The sequence below is a fragment of the Trichinella spiralis genome, assembly GCF_000181795.1.
Source record: "Trichinella spiralis strain ISS 195 chromosome Unknown Scfld1557, whole genome shotgun sequence".
Classification (NCBI taxonomy): domain Eukaryota; kingdom Metazoa; phylum Nematoda; class Enoplea; order Trichinellida; family Trichinellidae; genus Trichinella; species Trichinella spiralis.
In genome coordinates, this window is record NW_003528496.1 from 1982848 (window position 1) to 2010698 (window position 27851).

The 27851-nt window shown below is 38.6% G+C and overlaps 15 protein-coding genes and 1 non-coding gene across 16 annotated transcripts; 10 read left to right on the top strand and 6 right to left on the bottom strand.

Annotated features, from left to right (window-relative positions):
- The first annotated feature begins 708 nt into the window (after window positions 1-708).
- Tsp_05081 lies at window positions 709-781 on the top strand. Its single transcript has one exon. It is a non-coding gene; the product is annotated as a tRNA-Ala (tRNA).
- A 2237-nt stretch (window positions 782-3018) lies between these two features.
- Window positions 3019-3603, bottom strand: Tsp_05082 (hypothetical protein). Its single transcript, XM_003369626.1, has 2 exons — window positions 3436-3603; window positions 3019-3333 (listed from the first exon to the last, which is right to left on the bottom strand). The coding sequence occupies exons 1-2, from the start codon at window positions 3601-3603 to the stop codon at window positions 3019-3021; spliced, it is 483 nt and encodes a 160-aa protein (XP_003369674.1).
- A 323-nt stretch (window positions 3604-3926) lies between these two features.
- On the bottom strand, window positions 3927-4283 carry Tsp_05083 (conserved hypothetical protein). The gene has a single exon (XM_003369627.1). The coding sequence runs from the start codon at window positions 4281-4283 to the stop codon at window positions 3927-3929; it is 357 nt and encodes a 118-aa protein (XP_003369675.1).
- Window positions 4284-4667: 384 nt separating this feature from the next.
- Window positions 4668-5120, bottom strand: Tsp_05084 (hypothetical protein). Its single transcript, XM_003369628.1, has one exon. The coding sequence runs from the start codon at window positions 5118-5120 to the stop codon at window positions 4668-4670; it is 453 nt and encodes a 150-aa protein (XP_003369676.1).
- Window positions 5121-5391: 271 nt separating this feature from the next.
- On the bottom strand, window positions 5392-6204 carry Tsp_05085 (hypothetical protein). Its single transcript, XM_003369629.1, has one exon. The coding sequence runs from the start codon at window positions 6202-6204 to the stop codon at window positions 5392-5394; it is 813 nt and encodes a 270-aa protein (XP_003369677.1).
- A 142-nt stretch (window positions 6205-6346) lies between these two features.
- On the bottom strand, window positions 6347-7105 carry Tsp_05086 (retrotransposon gag protein). Its single transcript, XM_003369630.1, has one exon. The coding sequence runs from the start codon at window positions 7103-7105 to the stop codon at window positions 6347-6349; it is 759 nt and encodes a 252-aa protein (XP_003369678.1).
- A 244-nt stretch (window positions 7106-7349) lies between these two features.
- On the top strand, window positions 7350-8574 carry Tsp_05087 (conserved hypothetical protein). The gene is made up of 5 exons (XM_003369631.1): window positions 7350-7357; window positions 7414-7945; window positions 7978-8118; window positions 8174-8227; window positions 8248-8574. The coding sequence occupies exons 1-5, from the start codon at window positions 7350-7352 to the stop codon at window positions 8572-8574; spliced, it is 1062 nt and encodes a 353-aa protein (XP_003369679.1).
- A 726-nt stretch (window positions 8575-9300) lies between these two features.
- Tsp_05088 (conserved hypothetical protein) lies at window positions 9301-9994 on the top strand. The gene is made up of 2 exons (XM_003369632.1): window positions 9301-9498; window positions 9725-9994. The coding sequence occupies exons 1-2, from the start codon at window positions 9301-9303 to the stop codon at window positions 9992-9994; spliced, it is 468 nt and encodes a 155-aa protein (XP_003369680.1).
- Window positions 9995-9998: 4 nt separating this feature from the next.
- On the top strand, window positions 9999-10555 carry Tsp_05089 (hypothetical protein). The gene is given in 3 exon segments (XM_003369633.1): window positions 9999-10030; window positions 10041-10236; window positions 10334-10555. 3 exon segments carry the CDS (start codon window positions 9999-10001, stop codon window positions 10553-10555), a joined length of 450 nt encoding a protein of 149 aa, XP_003369681.1.
- Window positions 10556-11120: 565 nt separating this feature from the next.
- Tsp_05090 (hypothetical protein) lies at window positions 11121-11423 on the top strand. Its single transcript, XM_003369634.1, has one exon. The coding sequence runs from the start codon at window positions 11121-11123 to the stop codon at window positions 11421-11423; it is 303 nt and encodes a 100-aa protein (XP_003369682.1).
- A 506-nt stretch (window positions 11424-11929) lies between these two features.
- On the top strand, window positions 11930-13088 carry Tsp_05091 (dihydropteridine reductase). The gene is made up of 7 exons (XM_003369635.1): window positions 11930-12010; window positions 12072-12164; window positions 12248-12344; window positions 12393-12533; window positions 12673-12781; window positions 12811-12918; window positions 12977-13088. The coding sequence occupies exons 1-7, from the start codon at window positions 11930-11932 to the stop codon at window positions 13086-13088; spliced, it is 741 nt and encodes a 246-aa protein (XP_003369683.1).
- A 1187-nt stretch (window positions 13089-14275) lies between these two features.
- Tsp_05092 (hypothetical protein) lies at window positions 14276-17790 on the top strand. Its single transcript, XM_003369636.1, has 10 exons — window positions 14276-14309; window positions 14474-14556; window positions 14699-14704; window positions 14830-14840; window positions 15389-15500; window positions 15566-15726; window positions 15915-16295; window positions 16360-16666; window positions 16748-16989; window positions 17094-17790. The coding sequence occupies exons 1-10, from the start codon at window positions 14276-14278 to the stop codon at window positions 17788-17790; spliced, it is 2034 nt and encodes a 677-aa protein (XP_003369684.1).
- Window positions 17791-17935: 145 nt separating this feature from the next.
- Tsp_05093 (serine--tRNA ligase) lies at window positions 17936-19817 on the top strand. The gene is made up of 7 exons (XM_003369637.1): window positions 17936-18242; window positions 18311-18810; window positions 18868-18980; window positions 19047-19140; window positions 19207-19332; window positions 19357-19422; window positions 19692-19817. The coding sequence occupies exons 1-7, from the start codon at window positions 17936-17938 to the stop codon at window positions 19815-19817; spliced, it is 1332 nt and encodes a 443-aa protein (XP_003369685.1).
- Window positions 19818-21039: 1222 nt separating this feature from the next.
- On the top strand, window positions 21040-22019 carry Tsp_05094 (hypothetical protein). The gene is given in 6 exon segments (XM_003369638.1): window positions 21040-21163; window positions 21178-21349; window positions 21430-21525; window positions 21598-21744; window positions 21799-21845; window positions 21928-22019. The coding sequence occupies 6 exon segments, from the start codon at window positions 21040-21042 to the stop codon at window positions 22017-22019; spliced, it is 678 nt and encodes a 225-aa protein (XP_003369686.1).
- Window positions 22020-22215: 196 nt separating this feature from the next.
- Tsp_05095 (putative MSP domain protein) lies at window positions 22216-23484 on the top strand. Its single transcript, XM_003369639.1, has 3 exons — window positions 22216-22228; window positions 22450-22568; window positions 22873-23484. The coding sequence occupies exons 1-3, from the start codon at window positions 22216-22218 to the stop codon at window positions 23482-23484; spliced, it is 744 nt and encodes a 247-aa protein (XP_003369687.1).
- Window positions 23485-24484: 1000 nt separating this feature from the next.
- Tsp_05096 (putative neurotransmitter-gated ion-channel ligand binding domain protein) lies at window positions 24485-27276 on the bottom strand. Its single transcript, XM_003369640.1, has 9 exons — window positions 26845-27276; window positions 26301-26789; window positions 26081-26245; window positions 25999-26050; window positions 25770-25825; window positions 25419-25521; window positions 25164-25190; window positions 24798-24871; window positions 24485-24541 (listed from the first exon to the last, which is right to left on the bottom strand). Exons 1-9 carry the CDS (start codon window positions 27274-27276, stop codon window positions 24485-24487), a joined length of 1455 nt encoding a protein of 484 aa, XP_003369688.1.
- Between the last annotated feature and the right edge of the window lie 575 nt (window positions 27277-27851).

Consider the following 27851-nt stretch of genomic DNA (forward strand, 5'->3'; position numbering starts at 1 on the left):
GAGCTAGCGCCCCCCTTTTTTATTCTTTTAAAGTTTTTATTTATATATAGATATATATGTCAACTTTATGTATTATTTAATATATATCTATGAACACAAAGAAATAAAGATCTATATCTACGCTCATATCTGTGTGTGATAAGCACTAATGTACAGCGTGTTATATAAATATATATATATCAAAATATTAATAGTGTGAGTGTCATTTAATTTTATGTCTCTACAGATATATGCATATCTCTGTATCTATTATATAAAGTGAGAGAAATTGTTCAATACATAAAATGAAAATAAATACTATAAATGTAAATATATTTCTATGCGTGAGATATATATATATATATATATATATATATATATATATATATATATATATATATATATTCATCAAACAAATAATTAAATATTTACATTTATTGAATTAATTTTCATTTTAAGTATTAAACAATTCATTACACTTTTTATAATTAGATACAAAGTTATGCATAAATCAGTAGTGACATAATAATTAAATGATACTAACAATTAAAATAATTTGTAATATAAACATTTACATAATACGCTGTACAATAATGCTTATCAAACACAGATATGAGCGTAGATATTGAACTTTATTTCTTTTTGTTCAAAGCAATTTATTCAAATAATTCCATAAAGTTGACATTTTTATTTTATTTTATATAAGAACTTTTGAAAGATTGGAAACGAGGGCCGCTAGCTCAAATGGTAGAGCGCTCGCTTCGCATGCGAGAGGCACGGGGATCGATACCCCGGCGGTCCAGATTCATTTCCTTTTGTGAAAATGTGCTTTTTAACTTGTTTAAATGTAAACCCAATCAACCAGCATTGCAACTGCATACTTTGCCATTTACACTATTTATCAATTTTTAATTTGTCAGTTCCAAAATGCATTTTATTTTCAGAATTTGAAAAAATGTCAAATAATCTGCTCACAATTTATCTTCAGCAACATTTATAGTTGTGAACTATTCAAAATCAACAAGTAATTTCTTTTATATGATTATCTTTAAATTTTTCTGCGATTACTTTCCTTTGATGACGGATTGAACACGATGGTTCCTTTAATTTACAAAATCCACGCACTGTGTAGTTTCCACACCCGACAGCCTGAGACAGTCGGCTATATTTTTTCTTATGATTTCTGAGACCCATGTCGACCAAACATATAACTGTTTCCTTCTCTGAAAATTCTTGTCTAATTGTCAGATCTGCTTGACTTGATCTAGTATGCTTAGACTGCTGGATGTTAAGCAATCTATGACAGTGATTGTCACTGTTCGCATTGAAGCATTTCTTTCAAATATGATTTTTCTGCTTCAAACATCTGTCACAGATGCCGTGTTAGTTAGATAAGCTTCAACTGCGTTCGCAACTGACCTTTAAAAACCTTTTGCTATAAATTATATCATGAAATTGCTTACGTAGTAGACAAAAGACTGAAGTTTTAGTGTTTACCACAAGTGCTGACGTGGAGATGTAATAATTCTGGTGTTTACTCTTGGACTTTACCATCGAATGTTCTACAATCACTATGTGTAGACACTGCTCAATTCTTACCTGATCTTGCAGAAGCGTGAAAAACAGCTTCAACTGAGGCATCATTGAGGATTCTGCCAAACCTGCGCTTCACTGTTTACGAATGTTTGCTGGAAATTTCTGTTTAATCAGTCATATTATCATCACTTTTACTGCTGAAAATGACTATATTCAATCAAATAATGCAGCAAATAAATGTAATGCGTACCGGTAATACGATGTAGTGTCCACAAACTGCAGAAGGCTTGCATTAAACTCTATTCAGAAAGTTGCAAATTCAACAAACCTTTTATGTAGGCTTAAACTAGTAACTCCTGTATCGTGGCAGAAAAAATGTTAGAACTTTTATTTTTATGCTCAGGTGAATGAACAAGTTTTGAGTAATCTCTTTCCATCTGCTCTTGTTTGGTCCTTTCTGTTCACAGATGTTCAACAAATCGATCAAATTGTTGTCACTTATAAGACGATTGGTATCGATATGATTATTTATTCGTTTATACTAATATGATAAAAATACACAGAAAAATCACAAAGAGTCAATCAACCCCACAAACAAATTTCACAATAAATATCTTTCTATTGTCATTGTTTTCCCACACTGCAACTACTGTAAATCTTTGTTACTGTAATTAATGATAAGTAAGTTGTTTGCTATAAATAAAATATTCAATAGTAACATTGTCTTTTTTTAGTCTTTTTTGTAAAACAAATTCGGATTCATCATATAGTCCACATACTTTATCTCTGTCCGTATAAGTAATCTGTCAGGTCTGTAGAGAACCTGAGTGTCAGTAGTAATATACTCTAGATACTGTAGTGACGCAATAGTTTTGTGTCTGTGTGGTTGGTTTTCGACCAAGTCGTGGGTTTGTCGTCGTTGGAAGATTGCCTTCAGTGTGTTTGCTTTTTCGGTGCGATGTTCATTGATTTCTTGTCTTATTATCCCTGGCTCACTATTATTCGTGTTGAGTAAACTGTGTCGACACTCGATCTAGTTTCGATTGACGGTTACCGTATCGGAAGTCAGTGCCACACGGTTAAGGTCGGATTGTCGAACATATTTGACTTTCACGCCTTTCAATACGAACAAAAAGATACAGTCCACTCAGATTGCGAGCGAGTGAACCCGTAGTTCGCTCGTTACATTCTCGTCCTCTGAGCCAGATCGGTAATAATAATCAAGGAGAAATCTAATCATTTCAACACACGTTTCCGTTTCGAATCGACTCATCATGAAAGCCGAGAACTTGGTAAGCAAAGCCGAAGTTCGAAGGGCGAAACTTTATGGGATGATCGATCGACTGACGCAACTCTGTGAAGATGCGTCGCATCCAGATGACATCCGAGAACTACTCGATGATGTGATGGCGTTTTATGACAAGGCGTTAGAGGTGCAACTGCAGTTGGAAGAGGCTTTGACGGGTGAGAAGCGAGATCAAGAGGCTACTCAGTGGGAGGCGCTCACCGAACGGATCCAGATGACTCGCCGAGAAGCACGAGCGAGGATTCGACAAATGGAAAGCTCCTTGTCCGATTGTTCAGCCAGATCCAACGACCTCGACCATCGCAGTAACAGCAAGCCAAGGGTGAAGGAAAGGCTCCCGGAACTGAAGATGCCAGTGTTTTCGGGTAAGGTGCTCGAATTCCCAGCGTTCTGGGACCGCTTTCAGGGGTGTGTCCATAGTCGGACGGACTTGGACGACGCTTCGAAGTTCTCGTACTTGCCGTCGAGTTTATCCGGTGAAGCTCTGGCTGCGGTAGAGAAGATACCAAGCTCTGACGCAAACTATTCACACGCCATGGAATTGTTGCAGGTACGTTTCGGACGTACGGATGCCATCGTACGGGAACATGTAAAGGCAATTTGGAACGTCAAACCGTGTACCGACTCAGGGGATAGCATTCAGGCCTTGGTAGACGAGATAAATCGACATCTCCGATGTCTGACCGCCCTGGGAAAGAATCCGTCAACGGGTGAGATGACAGCGAATGAAGCCTTCCTGCCGCTTCTTGCGGAAAAGTTTCCTGAGGAGATTCGTCTGGCATGGGACATTCACGTGCAGTCGGTTTCAGGCGTGAAGGGGGACCTGCCAGAGTTTCTCGACTTCGCTCACGTCCGGGCGGCAGCGAAGCGCGCAGTGGCTGCTTCCTCAGGCGGAGGACGGCTCATCAAGCAGGACGACCCGAAGCAGCAAGAACCCGGTCCAGGTCGTCGAGAGCGGCATCGAACACCCAAAACGGGGAAACGGGCGGCAAAGGGGGCCACAACGGTCCTACACGCGGCTCTCAACAGTAGCTGCCCGATATGTAAGGGTGACCACGATGTTGCCTCTTGCGAAGAGTTCCTTCAGGCGGACGCCCACACGCGCTCACGCATGGCAGCAAGTAGTAAGTTGTGTTTCCGTTGTCTGCAAAGTGGCCATCGGGCGAAGGCTTGCAAGGTAGGGTGGAAATGCACAGTGTCTGGATGTGGGGGTAGTCACCACGGGCTTCTGCACCGTTTGTAGTCGCCTCGCCAGGACCAGACACCTGAGACACCCAAGTCTCGGAGCTGCATGCTGACTGCTAATGGTGGCGTTCAGCAAGTCCGCTTCCAAAGCGTGCGCGCGCGTGCCTTTGGCAAGGATGGTCAATGCGTGCTCGTCCAATGCTTCCTCGACCCGGGCTCCCAAAGCTCCTTCGTTAGGAAGGATGTGGCCGACGCTCAGAGGCTTGCTGGTCCACATGAATTATCAGCCTGGTAACTGTCGACAACGATGGGGGAACAGAGCGACGGATGCGTCGGGTCGAGTTCCATCTGGGAGCGGTCGACCCATCCCTGCCAAGGACTCGATACCCGATACATGCGCTAGTCCTGCCCAAGATCTGCGGAAAGATTCGACAAGCGCCGGTGAAGCTGAGTGAGTGGCCCCACTTGTCCAATCTTCCGGTTGCCGACCAGTGTGAAGAACGGACATTCACTATCGACGTCCTCATTGGTTTAGATCACTACTTTAATTTGGTTGGCGGTGACGTTCGCCGGGGCCCGGCGGGTGGACCTGTAGCAATCCACTCTCAGCTAGGCTGGATTCTCTGCGGACAGACCAACAGACGGCCAACCACTGCCGTGACTACCCTCCTGACTCACGTGGAAGAATCAGCCGACCAGATCTTGCGGCGATTTTGGGAACTAGAAGCCATTGGCATTGCCACCGACAACCAAACAGCTCCACCAGACGAGGAGGCGCTTGCAAAGTTCGAGGAGGGGCTTTCGTTTGATGGCGAACGATATGGGGTCCGACTTCCATGGCTTCCAAGTCAGCCCTCGCTGCCGAATAATTTTCCACAAACAAGGTGTCGCTTGCTTGCAGTCGAGCACAGACTGGCGCGCTGCGAGAAGGAAAAGCGGGAATACGCAGCGACGATGCGTCAGTACGTGGAGTACGGCTGGGCAGAAAGGGCTCCAGAGATGGGTCTAGAAGGTCGAACTTGGTACTTGCCTCACCACGCTGTGTACCAAGGTGAGGGCAAGGAGAAGAAGTGCCGACTTGTTTTTGATGGTTCAGCGCGATACGGGCAGACATCCCTGAACCGCCAACTCGAAGTCGGACCGAACTTGCAGATCGACCTGCTCAAGGCCCTCCTGCGGTTCAGAAGGTACCGTGTCGGCCTGCAAGCCGACATTGAGAAGATGTACCTTCAAATGCGGATTGCAAAGCAAGACCGAGATGCATGTCGTTTTTTGTGGAGAGACACGTCGGGCGAACTTAGCCATCTCAGGTTGCAGCGGGTGTGCTTTGGCTTGACATGCTCTCCTTTTCTGGCCATCAATACGGTGAGGGTGCACGCGAGACGTCACCAAGACGCTGCACCACGAGCAGCCGCGGAGATCTTAGAAAACATGTATGTGGATGATCTGGCCACGTCATGTGATACGATCAAGGAAGCAAAGGAGCTAGCTGGCGAATTGCGGGGAGTGTTGGTCATTGGAGGTTTCCACTTGCATAAATGGGCCAGCAACGAGCCCAAAGCGTTGACATCCGTGCCGGACGAAGAAAGATCCGCCTCCAGTAGAAGCCACCTCTGGAAGACGCTTGGAATGCAGTGGGACCGACGGGATGACCTTTTGACCTTCTCGCCACCGGCGATAGTGAACAGCCACGGTTGAGAGTCGAAGCGGTCGTTGTTAAGCACCGCATTTCGCATCTTCGATCCAGTTGGATGCTTGGCACCGTTCACTGTACGAGCGAAGATGCTCCTCCAGACTCTATGGCAGCGTGGGACGTCGTGGGACGAGCCCTTGCCACATGACGTGAAGGAGCAATGGAGGCGCTGGAAGCTAGAGCTGCCGGATCTGTCGAAGATCCGTCTTCCCTCTGGCCCGTCGGCGCCGGTCCCTGCGTCAGATCCCACACCCCGTGGCTTGGCCACAACCGCGCAGCCGATGCCGGGCTGCCCGGCCCGGGCTGGGTCGTGCTCGATCCACACCTTCGAGCCGTCCGTCATGGTAATTTCCCGATTTTGCCAGTCGACCGTCCGAACGAACGAGTCGAAGAAGTTCGTTCCCAAGACGCCCGGAACCACCAGATTTCTCACCACCATCACAGGCACACGTGCCCTCCAACGGCCCAGTTGCAACGGCACCACTCCCACTCCGCTGATGCACATTCGTCGACCATCCGCAAGCAGTATCGTCCCCGTCTTCCTCTCCAAGGGATCTCCGCCTGAGGCGATCTGCCAAAGAGACTCAGGTATCACGGAGACCACCGCCCCGGTGTCTAGCAGTAAGGAGACCCTCGCCCCGCTCAGCTTACCGTTTACACATGGCGTTTCGCCTGCTTGCAGTCCGGCCACGAACAACACCCGGCGGTTTCCAGGTCCGCCGCTCTGCGTGCCCGTTGGCGGTCGTTGGGTTAGGCGTCTTTCGTGGAGGCAGTCGCGTCAGAGGTGGCCCAACCCACCGCAATTGAAACAGCCGTCTCTTCTCGCGGCGTGTCGTTCGGCCGTCAGCTCCTGCTTTTCCAGCTTCATGGAAAGCTTCCTCACCTCGCGTATCAAGTTGTCGATGGACTTCGGTCTTCTCCGGCTTTGGATTACCGGTGTGCGACTGCCGCCTCTGGTGGAAATCTTCTTCAGCCTGCATGACTTTACTGACCAGTCTCCGAGCTTCGGTAAGGGTTTCCGGTTCCTGCAGCCGGATCGCTAGATACGCCTCCTTTGAGGTTATTCCCCCGGCGAAACGCGCCAGAAGGTCACGTTCTGATACGCCGGCTCTGCGTCCAATCTCTGCCACCTCCTGGGTGTATTGCTCGATGGTTTGACCCTCACGTTGATGCAGGGCGTGGAACCGCTCGATCAGCTGCCCTGTCGACTCTTCCGGGCCGTACGCGTCCAGCAATCTCTTCTTGAACTCTTCGAAGGAATCCTCTCTTGTTTGTCCTGCCGGGTAGAGCTCGCGGCGGACTGAGTCGCTAAGAAGATAGCGAGCGGCCATGCCGTGGTCAGAAGGCGGAACCCTGCTGATGCAGAGAAAGTCTTCCAGCCTCTCCAGCCACTCAACGGAGTCCATCTCCGGACGAAAAGCCGGGGGTGGGCAATAGTGGGCACCCCGGTACACCGATGGAGTCAGTTCCCGGACAGGATCCCAATGTAACGAGCCGCTCCCTCGAGCAGGCTTGGTCGCTCTGAATCACCTGGCGTCGTCGCGGCCGCTCGAAATCCACGCTGCTTTTTCTGTGGCCGTTCAAAGTATCCTCGTTTCCAGTGCTCGGCGCGTGAAGCAACTTGCAATAAATGTGGGGAAAAGGGTCACTATGCTAAGGTGTGTTGTTCCTCAGTCTCTTCTTCTACTAGTGCCTCGCTGAGTACTATTACTAGCGCTACCTTAGCCTCGGTTGGTTCCACCTTTCCGCATTCTATCGCTAAAGCGGTTGTCAAAATCTTACTTTGCGGAAAAGAGATTAACTGCTTGATAGACAGCGGTAGCTCTGAAAGCTTCATCCATCCTGAAGTTGTCAAACGTCTTGGCTTGAAAATCATCCCGTCTTCTGAACCGATTAGTATAACTTCTTCAGCTCTTTCAATCAAAGCCCTAGGTTGTATAACTGTCGATCTCAAAGTCCAAGATCGACTATACAAAAGTTTCCGCCTGAGAGTTCTTCCTCATCTATGCGCGGACGTCATTCTTGGACAAGACTTCCACCGAATGCATGAAAGTGTAATGCTCAATTACGGAGGAAATCTACCGCCGTTGATTATCTGTGGCCTAGCTACTCTACGAGTGCACCCGCCCAGGCTTTTCGCTCATCTGACACCTGATTGCCCACCGATAGCCAGTACGTCTCGCAAGTTTTCTGCTGAGGATACTAATTTTATCCGAAACGAAGTGCGGGCATTACTGGAAGATGGCGTAATGGAGCCAAGCATTTGTTGTCTTTAAAGGATGAAAGGCGCAAAAAGCGTCTCGTTGTCGACTATTCTGCCACGATTTTTTGCGTGTGGAAAACAATACAGCTGGCCTTAAAATCACAAGGACTCCCGACAGAACAGTGGCCAGCGGTTCTGCCTGATGCCCTGCATGCTGTACGCTCGTTGCTGTGCACCTCGACGAACGCTACGCCCCATGAACGATTTTTAGCTTTTTCTCGACGATCTACCTCTGGTAGATCAATACCCGTGTGACTTCTGGACAGTAAATCTGCCTTACTAAAGAAACATGTACGGGACAGTAAAACAGACCTTCTAGTGGAAGTCCGACTGCTCGAAGTGAACCCGACTTATGCTTACGTCCGTTTCCCAGACGGACGAGAGTCCTCTGTGTCTACACGCCACCTGGCACCCACCGGATCGGGTGATGCTGAAGAAGCACAACAAGAAGTAACCGCGGGAGATGATTGTTCGGAAAACTGTGAACCACTACATCAAGAAAACGAAGAAAAAACAACGTTACGCCGCTCACAGCGAATCCGCCGCCCCCCTCAACGTCTGGATTTGGACGTTTCTCTGGAAGGGGGTGAATGTTGTAATTATTCCGTGTAGTAATTATTAATACTTCAAAGAATATTACTGTAGCTTACTCGTATCTAATTCACCTGATTTTAAATAACCCAATTCTACTGCTGTAATTCAAAAATTAGCAACTAACCTACTTTCTATCTGCGCACGCACATCGCTTGTTGATCGATTTCTAACTGCGCGTTGTAATGCTGTCTTTTAACTGAATAAAGCTACATTACACGCCACACAAACAAAAGGCAGTAAGTATATTTTTTATTGGCAAACGCGAGCAAGAACCGACGACGATGTGTTATCGCAAGCATCTCCGACAGCACAACAACCAGTCTACCCACGTACGTCCGTACTACCGTACTCCACCACCGATCTTCAAGTCCAATTCTTCTTACGGTAGCTTCACCTTTTTTCCGCTTCGTTGTCTGGAGGAATAGAGTTGTTAGCTCGGTTCGCGTCCGCTGAAGTCGAATCTTCAATAAATTCTACTCGTTACTGCTTTGTTCTCTCGTCACGTTCGGAAACGAACAGGGTTAATCAGCGGTTGGACAATCAAATAAGGTTGATCTCCCGCGTGAATAATAATACAGTCCACTAACGCTCAGGCGATCGAGTTTCATCGTTACCATTCTGGTACTCCGTGCCGGAGTCGAACCAGCGATCTATGGATGGTCTTCGGAACGCAAAGAGATGTCTTAAGAAATCTCGATCCCCGCAGAGAAGAAGTTGGTCGCGAGCAAGACGAGATTGAAGATAATGCTCCAAGACCTCAATCACATGTGCGAAGAGTCGGAGAAAGCAGTTGTAATCCAAAGACAACTGTCCCTCAAAGAGAAGCTCTTCCTACAGACGGACGCTCTTCAGTCAGCGTATGAAGAAGCACTCGAAGCGGAGGAACAGCAAGCCAGCATGAAAGAGTGGTCAGGATATCGTCTGGATTTCTGGACTCGAAGAGTCCGGCCGAGGGAAGAGTGACGGAGGGACCCGGAAAGAGTCGAGGAGCGTCAAGAGAAGAGAGCGAGGCAGGGTCACGTAATCGGCCGCCGCGTTAGTGACGTCCTTCCAACACGTTTGCCCGTTCTGCGAAGGCGACCGAAACCGAATGACCCCGTCTTGATACTGGAGGACAACGTCCCGCGCGTGCGATGCCCCCTCGGAGTGGTGGCGGAACTCTTCCCAGGCACGGCTCCGGACCTCAACTGCGGAGATCACCAGACCCGTTGCCAAGCTGGTGGTGCTGGAGCCAGCACGCCTCAATGATGGGAGAACGAGTTTCCAATCCGGGGGGGGAGGATTTTCCGGACGGAACGACACCGACCTCGTCGTTGTGACCCACCCATGGGCTGGTGCTGACCTCGCCAGACTGACTACTTACGCCGGCAGCGGACCAATCAAAGACCTGGGGAAGCGGTCATCATGCCGGGGCGCTGGCCCTGAGCTCTATATATAGGGCCATGAAGCGCGCTGAGAAGATATGGACACCGAAGTTAGTCGAGATCCTTGCCGTTTCATTTGCCATTAGTTCTCGTATTGTTGCTTGTTCCTGTATACGTATTAACTCTCTGTTCACTCCTGTCGACTGAGCACGTTCCTCTGATTGTCTCTTGTCAAATAAACGAACGTGTATTTGTTGCGTTGCTTGATCCTCTTGCGTTTAACTCACTCGATCGTTTTCTTGACCGACCATACTCGGTTGGTCAAGAAGAACTCAAAGCTACAGTCCACTCTCTTTCCGCGCCTGTCAAACTAACTTGACAGACCTTCGAACCTGAGCATCGCAGGCGTACAGAACCCCCCACCGGTTCGTACAGACTCGCTCGGTCCGCTGGTGGGAAAACTGCAACAGGAACGATCCGTAGGTCCATCTGTTCACTCGTCTTGCTCGAACCAGCAACGTGATGGTGATGGACACTGCCCATCAGTGGGGAGTCTGGAAATTCTTTGGTCGCTCACGGTCTCCTTCGAATCAGTACCTGCGTTCATCGTTACGGTAGAGGCCTACGGTGGATGACGTGATAAGGACCTGAGTGTATCATCTTGTGATTCTAAATCGTGGTAGTTTGATTTTGGCGTTATTTTGGTAATCTGACCCTCGTAAAGTTCTCTGGTATCGTTGACAGTGTTGTCTGTCGTCGAATCTTCAATAAAGTCTACCCGTTATTGCTTTGTTCTCTCGTCAAGTTCGGAAATGAACGAGGTTATTCAGCGGTTGGATAATCAAATAATGTTGACTTCCCGCGTAAATAATAATATAGTCCACTAACGCTCAGGGGATTGAGTTTCGTCGTTAACAACTATATTATAAATGATTTTAGTATAGTTTACATTTTAATGGAATATCTTCAATTTTTACTTGTTGTATCTTCTTCAATTTGTTCTGTAACATGTTTATACTTATTTACTTTGTTTTTTGATTATCTGTTCTGAAGAATTTTTCCATTTATTCAAATTTTCAATAAAACTTTTATAAGCTGCTTCTAACACTGTAGTTTGTTATTTAATGCGTAATTTTTGAAAAAAAGTTGTCAGTTAAATCCGTACCACGCATCCCATGACGTCATTTGAGACTAGATGTAATGGTAATTTCAAACGGTAAAAACCTCCAACAGAAAGTACCGTATACCGGTTGGTACCGGAAGATCAGGACAGAACCGGTATCGGGGAAAGTAGTAAAAAAGCGGCCGTGCGTGTGGTTAGTTACTTTGGTTTCTTTGTGTGTTTGTCTGTGTGTGCGCACTTGTATCTTGTTCATTATTGTTTGTCTCATATTAAACTGTGTACCTCAGATGCTTCGTCGAGAAAGTAAAGCGGGAGATTGCCCGAATGCGTCGGTCGAGACTAACCACCCCAAGTGTGCTATTGAGCGCGGTGCATTATAAATTGAACCTGTAAATAATCTAATAATGCGCATATTTCACATTTCTAAATGTAAATTTGACAAAATAGGTGGTATTGTTATTATATTTTTATCTAAAGTATCTGTTTTGCTCTACTTTTGTCAGCTTGATTTAAGTGTCGTATGATTATAATTATAACGTTCCATTCATTGTTGTCAAATCCTTTTTCATGGTCCATCTTTCAATAGCATTGTTGAACTGTTTGAAAATCATTTTGGCGTATAAATTTTTTAATTCGGCAGGAACCGTGGAAACTTGCATTTCCACTTATCTGTTTACAGCACGCAAGTGAAATTTAATTGCGTGTGCGTGTTTACTAAGACAGTTGAAATTATTCTGAATAAAAGAAAGCCAGCGTTGGAGAAAATTAATTTGCAAATGTAATTTCAGAATTGAAATTTTGTGAAAATTTAAAAGCGAATAATTAGTTTCAGTTTTCTTTTCAAAAGGCATTATTCGGGGACTGTATTATTGGTAAAATAACATAAATGGCTGGTCGTGTTATTGTTTATGGCGGTGCTGGCGCTCTTGGAAGCAAAGTAGTCGAGCATTTTGCTGCTCGTAATTGGGTAATTGATGTTTTGTGTGAATATTTTTCTGTTTGTACAGTGAAACTGCCTGCAATTCTAGTGGACATGCTCAATCGATTTACTGAAAAATGATGCAGCGTCTTGCAACATTGTTGTGAATGATTCAACAGATTTTATATTACAAGGAGAAGAAGTAACTTTTTCTTTTAAATTAATTGTTTATTGATTTTAAACTTTATTTATTGTGAAAGTCTGCTTAACACATTTCGTTTACAGGTTGTCAGTAAAGTGACGGATGCAACTGCCAATGAAAAAGTTGACGCAATATTATGTTTAGCCGGAGGTTGGACTGGCGGAAGTGCAAAGAAAAAGGGTATATATATATATTTTTTTAAGGTTTATTCAGAATTATTTTTTAAAGATTTCTTCCTTTCATGCCAACAAATGTGGAAGCAAAGTGTGTGGACATCGGTGATCAGTTGTCGTCTTGGCTCTTTGTTTTTGAAAACCGAAGGTCTTTTGGTTTTTACAGGCGCTGCGGCAGCACTACAACCAACTCCGAGTAAACACAGGAATAAACACTTCATATAAATTATTTTTCATTTTTAAGAAAAATGTTTGATGAATGAAGTATTTTAAATTAATTTAATGACATCATTTTGCTTATCATTGTTATTATTATTTTCAATTTCATATTTTAGCAATGATGGCGTATGGGATGGCAAAGGCGGCTGTACAACAGTTAGCACGAAGCGCCGGCTGCCCTGCTGGTGGATTGCCAGAAAAATCGACTTGTTTAGCCATTTTGCCGTGAGCGATTGAATTAGAATTTCTTTAAGCAACTCTTCACGATTATGTTTAAGAGTCACGCTTGATACGCCGGCAAATCGAAAAGCAATGCCAAAAGCAGACACTTCTAGCTGGACTCAACTTTCATATATTGTTGAGTAAGTTATTGTTTCTTATTTTTTTTAAATATGTTTTCTTATTGTTTATAATTTACAGTATGATCTCCGGGTGGATATCAGATTACGGTAGTCGTCCAAAAAGTGGCTCTTTGATCAAACTTACTACAGTCAATGGAAATACAGTACAAGAAATTTGCGAGGAGAACTAACAAACTATTTGAATCGATCAAGCAAAAAGGTGTAATTGCTAATGAATTGACATTTCTTTGAATAAATTTTCGATGTGTTATAAAAAATATGTCTGTTGTTCGCTAAACTTTTTACGTAAATAAATTTTTATTTACGCCGAGGGTGAAAATCACCGCATCTTATTCGTAATTATTTAATTAAATTACGTCGATTAATAACAAAAATAGAAATCTATTCAATCAAACTGCATTCAGTCAACTGCTTGTTCAGGATTATCATAATCAAACTGTTTCTCGAGCACAGTGATCGAACAATGCGAATCATAAATACGGCTGCAGCATAAAATTCACCCGGCTTTATCAAAAAATACTTCAGTATTTATTCTATACATCTGTACATGTTATAATACATATGTTGGCGACAAAACTGTTGTCGCCTGAGAACTTGCGGACTGTAACTTAATGAATGCTGTAGGTCAAATCAACAGTGATATAACCTAACTACAGGCTGATTCACGTTCGCTCCTGAACGTGCTGCAAAGCAAGACAAAGTGAGGTAATCACGCACTTTATTCATCGGAAGGTGCAAAACGAAAATCAAGTACAAAATGTGCAAGGAAGACAAAACTGAACCAACGAATTCACGCACTACAGGCGTTGAAAACAAGACAACAACCACGCATCGTAATACTACTGCACACCTCCCCCACATTCTGATCGGCAGGTTTTGATATCAGTTGGCAAATTTCCAACAACATATAGAAAATCCAGAAGAAAGATGATACAGAAGGAAGAAGATCAAGGACCCGACTAAGATCCAGAAAGAAGACAAGAAGAAAGAAGATCAGGAAGAAGACCAAGGAGAAGAAAAAGAGAAGACTGCATTGTCCATATTTACGTGCACGCTCATATTTGAAGTATAAGTTTCAAACGTAAACTATATCTTTGACAGCAGATGACTTTTTCTGCGGATATAACTCATCAGTACCGATTAGACTCACAGCTGTAAACAATAGCTTGCAGGCGTGCGAAAAATAATTATACCGGTCAGTCGTTCAATTCTTCGAAAATTGAGGATAATTGGGACTGTCCGTAGAAAACATACACAATTGTTTACGGATGAAAGACTGCATATTTATTCCATATCTGGAAAAACGTGGATAAACAACAATCATCCAATCAATAATTAAAACAGAGTAACAAATCAAATGGCACAAGTTATTTGCCCAATCAATTATCAAAGTGATTAGCAAATGAGGAAGCACAAGTCATTAGCCAATTACTGATCTATTTCTTGCATCCAATCAGCGAATAGCCAATCATAAAAAGGAAACAGAATTTGTACCACTTCAGTCACACAAAAAAACAAACTTCCGGTTGATTCTAGCTTCTGCCTTTTTTTATAGGTTTACACGTAACAGCTAACGTGAAAATGCAAATAAAAGAGTGGGGTCCAACCAGATCCCTTTTGGTAAAGTTGTATGCAAAAGTGTTTTGGTAATCGTTGGGTTAATTGTAAAGCTTGATTTCAACAAATTTTGCCAGTAACCCTATTCGTTTGAAAGTACAATTTTTGTTGGTAATACTGCTACTTTGATACTTTGTAAAAATACTTTTTATTACATTTTAAGGCTTTGGTTAGTGTATCCTTTTTTCTTTTTTATTCTTACTGTTCATTACGCTTTTCTCTGATATATACCTTTTTATCTTTATACAGTATACCTATTTTCTCAGATATGAAATTTTGATTTTATACTTTTAGAAATTAGTAAAGTAAAAATATTTTTTCCATAGTATGTAAAGTTAGTTATTATATAACACTGTGTAGATTGTGTTACCTATTTTGACATATGTTATGTGTATTAGTATGAATCCAAATCAGTTGAAAATTTAATTTTTTCGCAGAGATTTCTTGATTTTAATTGAAGATTTTAGAAATGAAGCTGGTTTATCGAAATTTTTTATGAAATGATAATTCATTTTTGATGTTTATGTGCTATTTACGCAATGTTAATATGTAGATAATCCTGAAAAGCTTTTAATAAGGAAAAACGCATTTTCGTATGATTGAAATAGTTGGCAAGCTTACGTTTTTAGTTCTGTTTGAAAGATTATTTAATTAAAAATTCTGCAGAAGTGGGAAACTAGTTTTACACAAATATCTGTTTTTCTTTATAATAAAACTAAAGTTTGACAACAGTTAAACAGTATGTAAAGTAATTTGATATGTAATATAAATCTGATGAGTAAAGTGTTAACAGTTTGATGAGATTTGAAATTTTATGAGCATTAAAACCACTCATTGTAGAAATGATTTTGAGGTTGGATACTTTGCGGTGCTTCATCATACGCAGATGCAGCATTTTTGTTCATGAAAGTGGAACTGCTGCTGTTCCTACAGAAAGTGCATTGGATATACCTGATCGTATACCGGTATTTTGTGTTTTTTTTAATTTCGTCTTTTATTTTTAATTTCCACAACAATGCTTTATTTATAGCGTAGTCATACCGATTTATTGGAATCACTGGCCAGCACTGTGAAAGATGATCCTACTGCTGGCCATTACGCATATATGGATGATCCATATTTAATACCCAGTTCTAATGCCGCCAAAAAGTCCTATTTATTAGGAAAATATTCTGGAAAAAATGCGGCAAGGTATATCATATTTTTAAAATGAATACTGTAAAATTCATACATGAATTACAGTGATATGTAGGTACAGGATACGAAAGTATAATGTATTGCTTTGAAATGAATTTTGTGATGCTTTCAACAGTATTTGAATTATTATTGCGTTTTTTAAAGTTTTAATTGTTCATTTCAAAATATTTGGATATTTTAAGGTATTTTGCGCGTGAATTTCCCACTTTATTTATGCTGGATTATGATGAGCCAAGACTTAATGCTTTTCGTCCGCAAAAGTTGCCGGTAGAAGAAAATGGTTCCACTGAAGAAGACCTCATTGATCGGATGCGCAAGATTCACGTCCAGGCAGCGATTGCGGTTTACGAAAACGCAGTGAAAAAAGGCGTTCAAATATCGCAGGAAACGTTGCTTGCTTTCCTCGAATTCCTTTGCTATTATAATGCAACGCAACCGAACTTGGAAATCAGTGCAGAGAGGCAATGGTTTGAACGTGGTTTTCATGAAAATTGTTCCAAGAATTGGAAAGAAAGAGGCTTGGCAGAGAAAATATTTCAAACCATACAACCAGAAACTCGTAGGTAAATGATTCAGTTGGTTGAGGGATTTTTATTTTTGACTTTGTAAATTTTAAACACTTATTAGGGCATATGCAGCTATAATCAATGGTTTGTTGAAGTATAATTCATATTTGAAAGCGGAAGAAATGTTTCGGAAAATGAAAGAAGTCTCTTTGAAACCAGATATTGATCTATACAACGCAATGTTGGACAGTGTTTGGCAACTGAGAGCCGATAATAAGGAACGTTGGCAATATTGTTTGCAACTATTGAATGAAATGCGTGACGATGACATTCAACCAGACGTGCAGACATTTAATACGTTGTTGTGGACATTAAAAGCAATGAGATTTTGGAAATTTTCTCCCAAATATGCAATGGAAGTTTATCAAGTAAAAAACGATGTCAACTTTAACACTGGATGATAATGAAAATTAGCAGTTGAACCTTTTTTTTGAAAAGTTGCATTTTAGGAAATGCTTCATCTTGATTTGGAACCAACGTTGACTACTTACTTGTGTTTGGTCGAAATATTTATGAAATCACCGGATTTTGAAAGTTTGGTCGAACAGATCATAAGTCGATTGCGTGGAAAATCGTTAAAAGCTGAAAATCAGCACGATGAGCTTTTCTTCCCCAAAATTATGCAGCGCTGTTGTGAAAATGGGCAAAGTGTTGAGATTGCTGATTGCATTCATGGGATTTTAACATTCAAGTATAAAATTTTTCTTTTTTTTTGATTTGCAAAATTTTTAATTATTCCTTGTTTAAAAATACTGTTGAATTGTGCTTTTATTTTGTGTAACAGCTTCCATTTAGGAACAACGCTGCATGCATTGGCTCTTTTCAAGCGGAGACGGTTTATTATGAAAATTATTTAACACTTGTCGCACGTCATGGATCATCATTTGAAGAATTTTTTAAATATTATGATCGTTTTGTGCCGAGAAATTATTCACCAAATGCGCGTATGTTTCGTGAATTATTGCATCTAGTTGATTCGACCGGTAGTTACGAGCATTTGACTCGCATATGGTCGGAGATGCTGCTTCACGGCCAAGTGGTACGTTATGATGATTTACTTTTGGAATTGCTGACTTTGGTGACCAGTGATTTTGCTTTGTCGTCTGGGTTCGAACGTTGCAAAGATGATTTAGCCAAATTATCTTGGAATACATACACCAGCATATTAAATGGTCGCGGACAAGTTGATGCTAATATAATAGCGTTGCTGTCTCTTGTGAGCGCGCAAACTGCTGGTGAACAGGAAGAAGCGTGGGCAGTAATAATTCGATCTCTGTTCTATGCTTTGGAACATACGGTTGCGCAAGCGGTAAGTGAAGAGGTTGGATTGTCTAGAGAACGAGTTCAAGGTAAACCTTCGGTGGATGTTCTGGAAAAATTACTTTCTTTGCTTAATTCAACCAGTCACCCAGAGTTGTACAAAAAGTTACAAAATATGGTTGAAAGTGAAAGAAAGCAGCAGATCAACGATGAAAATTTTGATTCAGATTAATTTTTGCCAAAGTAAAATTCATTCAAATTATATCTTGCTGCTTATGATTTGATGGTCACAAGTCGACATGCATTTTTAATATTATTTCAATTAAAATGCAAAAGAATTTCCGTAATGCAGCTTGATTTATAGAAAAAAAAATAAAATGATAAGATTGCAGAAGTTGTTTATCCGAAAGATGGGTCAATTTAGCCAAATAGCAGCTCGTAGACCGGAGTTGGATTTTGACCGTTTGTTGAATCCAGAAAATTTGGCCAGCATCCGGGAGAACATACGCTGTCGAAAGCAAGTTGGTGATATTGATCAGTTGCATCGCCTGTGGAACAACATGCAAACTGTAATACAAGACAAAAATCCAACAATGACCATGAATGAATTGACATCAATGTGGGATCGATTTTACGAAGAAGCACTACTTATACCAAACGATACACATCCTGAAGCTCCAGTCGGTAAAAGTGTTCCATTTGTATTGTTGTATTTATTTTGTTTTCCAATGCTTTCTTCGATCTGATTGTAGGGGATGAAAGTGTAGCAAAAATTATTCACACCAACGGTTCGAAACCAATATTCACATTCAAACCTCTCTTTGGTGAAGATATAGCTGTGAAATTTAAAATTCTCTGGCAAGATGTGGGATTTTGCTGTGGTGAAAAAGCATATTTTCTGTACAACCAGCTGGCCATATTGGAATTGGCTTTAATACGGTTTTGCCGTGATCGATTGCGCAGCAGTGGTTACGAAGAGGTGGTAGTTCCGGATGTGATTCCAAAGCGAATTGTGGAGAATTGCGGTTTGATGAATCGTACGGATAAGGAAATTGTCTATTCAATACACGGTTTGCCCAACTGGACACTGTCTGGCACAGCAGAAATGGGATTGGCTAGTTTCATTGAAAATCGTATATTTGACGTGAATGAGATGCCGAAGAAATTTTTCAGCGTCAGTCGTTGCTTCAGGCCTGAAGTTGCTACCGGGAAATTATCCAAAGGCTTGTACAGAGTCCATGAATTTACAAAGGTTTTATGATGCTTTTTTCGTGCATTCTGGTTGTTTTCAGGTATACAAACCTTTCAGGTGGAGATGTTCATATGCACTGCAAACGAAACTGGCCTAGAAAGTAACATCTCTCATTTGGAAATATTGGAAATGCAGAAATTGCTTTTTTCTGAACTTAACTTGCACTTCAAGTATTATTTAATTTTATTTAATGTTGATAAATGTGTGCTTTATTTGAATTTCTTGTTGAAAATTAGCGTGTTAGAAATGCCAACTGAAGAACTTGGTGCTTCAGCTTTCAGAAAATTTGACATCGAATCGTGGTTTCCAGGAAGGGATTGTTATGGCGAAGTGAGATTTTTCATTAATATTTTTTATACCAAAATTAAGATCAAGAAGAACTGAATGCACTTTTAGATTTCCAGTGCTTCAAATTGTACTGACTATCAATCTAGACGTTTGTTGACCAAATACAAATCATCGGATGGTAATTTGAAATTTGTCCACACGGTAAACAAATCCATTAAACTTGCAAAACAGAACGTGAATAGCATGATCCTTGATTAGGTCAATGGAACAGCATGCGCATTATCAAGAACGCTTATTGCAATGCTGGAACAGTTTCAGTGTAAGGTATGAAGTTCGTTTCCATTTTTTGGAAAAGAAACGTGCATTTTGCAGTGTACAGATTTTAAATTCAGTTTCTTTGAATTTAGGAAAGATGCAGTATATTATCAAATTTAATGTTATAATTTTTGAAAACTTGTTCAATTAAAATTCACATTCAGAAAGAAAAAATTACATAATGATTATAAAGCAATGAATACAGTAATATTTATTATAAATAATTATGACAAAGTATAATATTCTTAATTTTAGTTATTTGTAATTTTTGATTTTAGAATCGTCAGGTGAATATTCCGAAATTTTTGTTAGACTACGTCAACGTTGAGATGAAAAGACAGTATGCAGAAAGGAAGCCTCTCTCTTTGTTGCGCATCAATCCAAAAACTGTTTTTGAATGTTAAAAATTTGATTTTATTAATGTAACTTATTTTTATATTTTTAAAAAGTTTCACTGAATGAATAATTATTTATCAACAAATGATGATGATGATGAACGATCATTATTCAAGTATGTTATTATTATTATTATTTATTAATTACTTGTTGCATATTTTTATTGTAATTTGTTAACTAACTGTATGAAATGCAATGATCAGAAAATAGAGCATTGTGGAAAACATTCCGTGGTGTAAATTACGAATATTAAATTGTCTTTTGTCCCTGCCTCTTGTCTTCGTTGATGGTCACCTTTTACTTTTTTTTGAAAAAATTCTGCTCACAATTAAAGCGGACTGAAACTGAAAGCAAATTAGTGTATTTTTTTTGATAAAAATGTAATCCTTTTCAATAAATAACTACGTTGGATTAAGAATGTGCTGTTTAAAATAAGTTCTTTATTGGGTTAAAAATAATTCATTACAAAAATTGGTGAAGCGTATCTTTAAATTTACATAATTTTGACCATTGAAATGAAAAAAATAATGGGGAAATTTTTAAAATGGATTTGGAGGAATTATTGGACACCCAGTGAAAAATCACTACCAACGAAACTGCAGCAATAAGGGGCATATGGTTTAAAGCAGCCGAATATTATTAAATTGTTTATTATTATTATTGCTGTATCAATAACATTTTTTTGGATAAAGTTGATCTTATATATTCTTATAAATTTGAAATAGTGAGCATCATGTGAAGACAATTTATGCACTTGCATGCATATGGTTTTGACAAATCAACTTTCCTGATAATTCTTTTTTATATGCTGAAGCAGTGATCTGATTTTAAATTGAAACTATAATGAAACATCCAAAGAAAAGCATATTTTGCATTAGCAATATTTTGAATTTTTTAATTATTAGCACAAATTTTAAATCGCGCCATTTGTTAAATGAAACTGAAAAATTAAAAAACTTTCTTTCCCCTGAGTACAACTATGAAATAAATGTACTTGAAGATAAAAAACAATAAAGGGACTGAAATCAACCACTGATCATAGTAGTACAATGTTTCCGAAATTGTGCACCTCTTATCTTCTCGATCATTTAATAATATGACATAGAATGATGGTCGAACAAAGAGAAACATTTACAGATTAGCTTATTATTAGCTCTGAGTAATCCTGGGCGATGATCGATGTTATCAGCATGCATAATTAAAGAATTTCATTGTTGATCATTAACAATAATGATGTTCTTAGATGAAGCAGATAAGGTAGATGACTGTTTCAGTTATGACCTACAAGGCGAAAAAAAGCTTAGCACAAGGCTCGTTTACTGTTATATGAAAGAAGCAACGAGAAAAAGAAAGCGTAATTAAATGCAGACGAAGCAACTTCACCTAACGGATCATTCAATGAAATGAGAGAAAGAATGAAATTCACTTTTAACTTTGCTCTTTTGCTGTACGGCTGGTGTAGATCTGCTGCTGCTTGTACAATTTCATTGCTCATTTATTGCTTGCGTCTGCTGAAACGTTCACTTATATCAGCAATGGAGTATGTGAATTTTGTGCATTTTAAAAATTTATAGAGTGAAACAATACAATAATAATAAATAAATGTTTGAATAATTTCAGTGATGAAGAACATTTTGCGGATGATGAAATGGAGATAGAAGTTCAGACTCCTGTTATTAAAAAGAAGAAGATACGAGTTAGAAAATCTAAGAAGAAGTTGAAAATTTTTTATATCCAATCAATATATGAAAATAATTCACTGTTGAATATTCTTTTATTTCATTTTAGATCAGTTGAAAACCAATTTCGTGGCCAATCGGTTCGCTTGCGTGATAATTCAAAAACAGATAATGTCAGTAATATGGAAAGCAATCAGAACTTGAGTGACTGTGAGTATTCACAAAATATTCAACCACACAGAAGACACTCATCAATGTTTGTTCATTTTATTAAAATATTTTACTGATATTAATTTTTTTAATGTTTCAGGAAGCAGAACAGTTTTGCATCGGAAATGAAAAGCAGTCACAGAGATGGTTATCAACTGTACCTGTATTGTTTGAAACATTCAAATAGAATAAATAGATTGAAAATGAAAATCCTGAAACAAAAATTTAGATGCTCTCCCATACCTGAGTTACCAGAAGAATGATGGTATGGGGACGGTAATTCATTTCTGTAACTTCTTTGTTGATACTTCCATAACATGATTTGTTTTAGAGAAAGAGAATGAATTAATCTTCAATAAGCTTTCAATGTACCATTCAGAACAGAACAAAAAAATCCAAAAAAAGAGACAAACATGCACGCCTGAATAACTTATTGCGATTTTTAATAATTTTTATATTTATCACGTGAGAAATTTTTTATTTCATTTCATTACTACATTATATATTCACTTACTTTATGAATCTCCATGGTTAGTTTCATTTGAGCATCGAAGTCTGCTTAAAGTATAGTCAATTTCAGAGTGAAAGCACATAGTGCAATGCTTGCATTTTTTGCAAATGTTTGTGTTGTTGTAATCTTTGACATGAAATGGTTCGATTTTTGGTTCATTGCTTTGCATTGAACTGAAATTTATAATGATTTCGAAATCTAGGAGAACTATTTTATTTCAATCTCAAAATTAATTTTCAGCGAATTGTTATTTTTTTAATTTACTTATCATTACATGCAACGCTGATGATATGCTCACAGAGCAGCAGACTGAACGAACCATTGATGAAACAATAAATATTTGGCTAATAAATAGAAAAGTTAACGACCAGATATGTTAAATCGCTTTTAACACGACGCCGTATGCGCGCATTTCAGGAAAGTTTAAAGTACAGTCTGATTTCAATTATCCAGTGGTTAATGGAGAGCAGGTGTGTTCATTCGAGGTCAATTAAAATTTTTTAATTTGAAGTTTTCTTGCTTTAAACCTATAACTTTTAAACAATTATGAACGTTTTGAAATGAACACTTCAGTTTAAACATGCCCTCACATCACAATACGCTACTTCATTTAAGAAAAACACGATGGATTATGAAAAAAGAAAAAATTTGTTCAAAATAAAGTTTCCTTTCCGCGTTATCCGAATTAGACCATCTTACATAAAAGATCAGCTGGTACATTTTGAAGTAAATAATCCGTCCGACTGCAGCATTGGTTACAAAGTTAGCTCAACTCGCAAGAACTCATTGGTTATCAAACCGGTGAGTGGTATTATTAAGCCAGAAAGCAAATGGAATTTTACGATTAAATTTTCCAAGCTTAAGGAACCAGATTTCGATTTTATCAGGGATCGTTTGACAATTCACTTGGCAATAGTGCCTACTGATAAGACGTTTGAAAATCCGTTGCAGTTTTGGAAAGGCAGCGCTGGTCCACCAAAAACTTTCATTACTTATCCAATTGACATTTTATACATACCAGAAGTTGAAGGAGTTTTTTGTCAAGACAATATATCCTCAATGGAAATGCAAAAAGGCAAATCTGAAAGTGGTGAATCAAAAATACAAGAAGCCGTTAAATTGGATCAGCCCTCTAATCCATCAAAGCCAACACGTTTACAACCTTTCACTTGCCAGGACACCAAAAATAAGAAAGGAAATGAAGCTAAGTTTTCAGAAAATTATAAAAAACAAGAGGATGACGAACAAGAAGAAGAAGGAAATGATGAAGAGTAATATTTTAAATGCGCTGTGTTGTTGCAACTGAACAATAAATAGTAAATATGAAAAATACTAATCATTTCATTTAAAAAGTAATTCATGTGAAGCTGTGATTGCTAATTATTTCATAAATGTACTTTTTTATTAATTATCATGGCTTGTTTACTTATTTGCTAATTAAGAGAACTTCAATTTTTTAGAAACTTGAAACTTATATTGTTGTAATTACATAAAATGCTTGTCGCTGTTGCTGTCAGAGTATAGAAAAACTACGCCTGCCATAATTACATCTTTTACTAGTGCTGTCATATGTCATCACGTAGCATCTGCTAAAATTATGAACTTTTTTAACCGTGAGCTCGAATAGTTTATCTTTTTTAAAATTAAATTGTTGTTGTCACAGAGAGATCATGATGAGATGACCATCATGCCCAAGTACTTATGTAGTTTGTTTTACGCAAACTTTTGCACAGATATTCAGTAACTGCTGTCAGTACGATGAAGATGATGTAATTTGCTTTTCACAGTATTCCCAGTTGATGATACACCCATTTTCATATAAAACCACAGCTCTGTTTCACGAAAATTCATCATGAACTACGCATTACAACTAGAAAGTAGTGATTATTATCATATATTGCATAATTACTGCAACTTGACCTGATATGTATTTATGAAACGGTTAACGATTGTTCTGTGCAAACAAAATTTCAGCACTGGGGTCAACTTATACCAACGGTACAAAAACGTACAATACAATTTTAAGTGAATATCAAGTTTCAACAAAATGACCTTTGATTTTTGCTTGTAAAGATGTGTTTTAATGTCTCAAAAGAGATTTCAAAAACCTTCATGTCAGATTTACTAAGTTAATTACAAAAGTAGCACCCTGACCTCAGTAGTTCAAGAGATGCTTAATGTATTGGCAGTTCGGTGATGATGCAGCTGTTATGATGACAAAATTGTGACATCAATAAAGAAAAATATAAGGGAAAATAACAGATAGTGCTAATTGTTACTTTACTGCAATTTTCAGCTGCTGTTTAGTGTTCCTATTCATTATCTGATTCCCCTAAAACTGGGATATATAATAAAATTCTGGAGATAGTATCACCCATTTTCTAAAAGCAGAAAGTTACCATAACGTCATAATCTTAACCACGCTGATAACCTTCGTTCCACTGATTAAAACCATATAATTTAAAGAAGAAATATAACAGCTGCAAATTACTTATTGCTAGTAGATAAAATAGATGAAACAGCAATATAAGCAGAAGCTCAATTATGTTCAATTTAATTATCTGTGTCTTGAGTTGGAGCTAAATCACCACAAAATGTTCTTTGCCATTAATACTGTATATGAGTATATGTATATAAGAAAACCAAATGTATGAACATAAAACTGATATATAAAATTGATATAAAAGTTAGGTAATGCAGAAGTGCTTAAAAGTAAACAATGAAATTTTTCATCTAGTGTAAACATACAATATGTATGGCTTCAGCTATTACTTCTAATTGTTAAATCATTACTCAGTAAAAAATAAAAGAAAAGAAGAATTTAAACCAAATAATGAAATAAATTGCGCTCTTGTATATTTTCTGCGCTCAAAAATGTGTTTGGCGCTAAAATAGCTAGATACTACATGGCACTTTATTAAATTGAAATCATTCTATAAAGGCTGTTTTCTTACTTTGCCTTACTGTGATCGCCAAAATCACTGAAATAAATATAGTATAATAAAATATACAATAGAATAAAATTTGCCCTGTTAATAGTGATTTTTGAAATTGCCTAATTCAAATGGAATTCGAAACAATTTGCATAAATACATCATCTTCATCCAATGACTTTAAATTTAGTTTTAAACATAAAAATAGTTTTAAAAAATCTGCGTCAAGTTATGAAAGTTTTAAAGAAAATATTTTCATCGATGAAACATTAACACTGCAGTCATTTATAGTTGTATCAGTTGATGAAACCCAGAGCTGTATATTACAATGAAAATCTTGCTCTAATACGAAAGTACATGCAGAAGTTGCTTTGGAGTCCTTCATATTAAAAAAAATTATTTTACAGTCTGAAAATTCTTCATTTTTTTACTGATATACAATGTGACAGTTTTCATTAATTTATTACTTTTCATTTTAAATTGATGTCACGATTCAGCTAGCCAATATGTATAAAAAATCCAATATACAATATTAAAAAGAAAAAAAGTCATCGGAAAAGTAAACGCGGAAATTCGGTCAATTCTTTCTGCTGACATTTGATTAATACTCTCAGTAATGCTTGAAACTATAGGAATGCGATAGAAGAACGGTCGTTCGTTCTGGCACTTTGATGTGCAAAATTCTGTAACAGATGAAGATATTTTTTTAATTTGCTTCTGAGCTGTGATGTACCCTATCAAGGTAAGTTCAAGTAAATTACAAAAAACAAACGTCATACAACTGAGCATCCAAACATCTATAACAAATTTCAATAAGAAAAACAGTGCGATAGTAATAAACAATCGAAAATATTACCAATTGCCTTGACATAAGAAACTCGCGGAAGATTTTTGATTATATTTCCAAACTGAAAAGTCAAAGCTAATAATGTGTTTACTCCAAGCATAGTGCGGGCTGCCATTCCTGTTCCAAGATAAAATGATATCCAACTTATAAAAATAGCTAAATATGTTGGAAAATAAGCCTGAAGCATATACCACCCAATGCATCGACGAAAATAAAAAGTAACTGTTAATTCATCCCAGTATCCAGCAGGATAGTCCTGAAAATATTGTCAACTATTATTTCATCATTTGAGAAAGGAAATAAAAATTTACGTATGCAACTGCAGTGGTGTTGAAACTAACCAAATAGAAATCTGAACTTTTTACTGTAGACATGTACAAATATTCAGGTAAGCTATTTCCAACTGCCTCGAAGTGTTTTTTACGTTCTTTACTATCCAAATAAACTGGAAACGGAGTACTCCATTTCATGTGCACTTCTTCGTTGTTGTAGTTGAAACTTTCAAAAATAAGAAAACAGCGAACTGTATCCATTGGAAAAACAGTCAAATCCATGTCACATGGTCCTACAAGATTCATACGGTAACTGGTGAAAATATGACCATTGGAATGGACGACCATTTTTGCATTTGTAAACGGAGATTTGATAATTTTTGATTGTTTGCTATTTATGAAACATGTGTTTGGCTTCCATGGTAAATCCAAAAGTTCGTTGATAAACGTAATGTTGTTGTTGCAAGGGAACATCCAGTCAAAACGCAAACCAGAGTCGTACCATTCTTCATGTATAAAGGCACTTATCTAATAGTGAGTTTAAGAATTACATTGTTGTAGAAATGTAAATATTATTGCTTACTTGAAAATCAGAAGTGCTATCTGATATGGCAGCAATTTCTTGAACTCCAATCTTGATGTCTACAACCAGTGGCGAATCTGAACTGGGAATTTTAAGTTTATCATAAGAACGCATCAAAGTTGAAACTATTGATTCATCACTGACGCAAGTTATTCCAGATTTTGCAATTTCTGTTACTGGAGCTATTTTATCAAATAAAAAAGCTTCAGTCGAAATCGGTGTGGTTGTTGCTTGTAGGCTTTCATTGTGCACGGTATCACTGCTAGCATTTGTTGAAGAATCATTTATTATCCAACTGGTTTCAAAAATAACCTTTTCCAAGAAGAAAGTTCCATTATTGATTTCACTTTCTTTATTTTCCGTATTATTCCAGTCAAAAGTAAAGCAAGTTAAGGCATATTTGATCACTAATGCCAAAAAAGCTGCTTGCATTTTAACAAACATCACTAAATGATGAGTTAAATTTTAAAAATTCAAAATTGATGAATTTTAATAATAATAATTATTATTATTCTGATAAATATTCTTAATAATTGAATCGAACGTTGCTATTTGTTGCGTGCCGAGATATTAGCATGCTTGACAAAGCAAAGAATGGACAACGCGGAAATGTGAAATTGCAATGACTATTGGCTGAAGCTCGCTTACCACCAGAAAACACTCGCATGAGTTGGTGAAGAAAAAGGAAAATAATTTTGCACTAGAATGCTGACATTTAGACTCTTCGATTGATGTAAAAGCTAGAATAAGCCAAGTTAGAGTAAGCTGAAATTGAAAATTACTTAAGGGAAAATTCACTTGCTAAATAAGCGGAAAAACCTAATGAGCAAATGAATTTCTTGTATATTTTTCAATTTGTCCGTGAATTTTTTGCTTTTGCATAAAATAGCTTACTTGAACGAAACTATTTTATACTATTTTTAGCAAATTAACAATGTCCATTTTACAAAGACTTTTAATTTACAAATGCAAGGCAATACTTTTTTCAGTAGCAATAAAACAGTAAG

Coding starts and splice junctions, on each gene's coding strand:
- Tsp_05089 (XM_003369633.1), top strand. CDS start 9,999: ATGAAGCGCGCTGAGAAGATATGGACACCGAA. Junction 10,237..10,333: donor TTCTTGACCGACCATACTCG/GTTGGTCAAGAA, acceptor GCAGGCGTACAG/AACCCCCCACCGGTTCGTAC.
- Tsp_05084 (XM_003369628.1), bottom strand. CDS start 5,120: ATGTCTGCCCGTATCGCGCTGAACCATCAAAAACAAGTCGGCACTTCT.
- Tsp_05085 (XM_003369629.1), bottom strand. CDS start 6,204: ATGTGCATCAGCGGAGTGGGAGTGGTGCCGTTGCAACTGGGCCGTTGG.
- Tsp_05091 (XM_003369635.1), top strand. CDS start 11,930: ATGGCTGGTCGTGTTATTGTTTATGGCGGTGCTGGCGCTCTTGGAAGC. Junction 12,011..12,071: donor ATTTTGCTGCTCGTAATTGG/GTAATTGATGTT, acceptor CTGCAATTCTAG/TGGACATGCTCAATCGATTT. Junction 12,165..12,247: donor TTATATTACAAGGAGAAGAA/GTAACTTTTTCT, acceptor TTTCGTTTACAG/GTTGTCAGTAAAGTGACGGA.
- Tsp_05090 (XM_003369634.1), top strand. CDS start 11,121: ATGGTAATTTCAAACGGTAAAAACCTCCAACAGAAAGTACCGTATACC.
- Tsp_05096 (XM_003369640.1), bottom strand. CDS start 27,276: ATGCAAGCAGCTTTTTTGGCATTAGTGATCAAATATGCCTTAACTTGC. Junction 26,246..26,300: donor ACACCACTGCAGTTGCATAC/GTAAATTTTTAT, acceptor CAATATTTTCAG/GACTATCCTGCTGGATACTG. Junction 24,542..24,797: donor ATGGCAAAGAACATTTTGTG/GTGATTTAGCTC, acceptor TCCCAGTTTTAG/GGGAATCAGATAATGAATAG.
- Tsp_05083 (XM_003369627.1), bottom strand. CDS start 4,283: ATGTGGACCAGCAAGCCTCTGAGCGTCGGCCACATCCTTCCTAACGAA.
- Tsp_05088 (XM_003369632.1), top strand. CDS start 9,301: ATGCTCCAAGACCTCAATCACATGTGCGAAGAGTCGGAGAAAGCAGTT. Junction 9,499..9,724: donor TGGATTTCTGGACTCGAAGA/GTCCGGCCGAGG, acceptor AACTCTTCCCAG/GCACGGCTCCGGACCTCAAC.
- Tsp_05093 (XM_003369637.1), top strand. CDS start 17,936: ATGATAAGATTGCAGAAGTTGTTTATCCGAAAGATGGGTCAATTTAGC. Junction 18,981..19,046: donor GAACTTAACTTGCACTTCAA/GTATTATTTAAT, acceptor GTTGAAAATTAG/CGTGTTAGAAATGCCAACTG. Junction 19,141..19,206: donor GAAGGGATTGTTATGGCGAA/GTGAGATTTTTC, acceptor ATGCACTTTTAG/ATTTCCAGTGCTTCAAATTG.
- Tsp_05087 (XM_003369631.1), top strand. Junction 7,946..7,977: donor GGGCATTACTGGAAGATGGC/GTAATGGAGCCA, acceptor TTGTCTTTAAAG/GATGAAAGGCGCAAAAAGCG. Junction 8,119..8,173: donor TGCCTGATGCCCTGCATGCT/GTACGCTCGTTG, acceptor AACGATTTTTAG/CTTTTTCTCGACGATCTACC.
- Tsp_05094 (XM_003369638.1), top strand. CDS start 21,040: ATGATGTTCTTAGATGAAGCAGATAAGGTAGATGACTGTTTCAGTTAT. Junction 21,350..21,429: donor TCACTTATATCAGCAATGGA/GTATGTGAATTT, acceptor GAATAATTTCAG/TGATGAAGAACATTTTGCGG. Junction 21,745..21,798: donor CACAGAAGACACTCATCAAT/GTTTGTTCATTT, acceptor TTAATGTTTCAG/GAAGCAGAACAGTTTTGCAT.
- Tsp_05082 (XM_003369626.1), bottom strand. CDS start 3,603: ATGCCAGACGAATCTCCTCAGGAAACTTTTCCGCAAGAAGCGGCAGGA. Junction 3,334..3,435: donor ATCCCCTGAGTCGGTACACG/GTTTGACGTTCC, acceptor AGTTTGCGTCAG/AGCTTGGTATCTTCTCTACC.
- Tsp_05092 (XM_003369636.1), top strand. CDS start 14,276: ATGGCACAAGTTATTTGCCCAATCAATTATCAAA. Junction 15,501..15,565: donor ATATACCTGATCGTATACCG/GTATTTTGTGTT, acceptor CTTTATTTATAG/CGTAGTCATACCGATTTATT. Junction 16,990..17,093: donor CATGGGATTTTAACATTCAA/GTATAAAATTTT, acceptor GCTTCCATTTAG/GAACAACGCTGCATGCATTG.
- Tsp_05095 (XM_003369639.1), top strand. Junction 22,569..22,872: donor TTTGGCTAATAAATAGAAAA/GTTAACGACCAG, acceptor TTCAAAATAAAG/TTTCCTTTCCGCGTTATCCG.
- Tsp_05086 (XM_003369630.1), bottom strand. CDS start 7,105: ATGGACTCCGTTGAGTGGCTGGAGAGGCTGGAAGACTTTCTCTGCATC.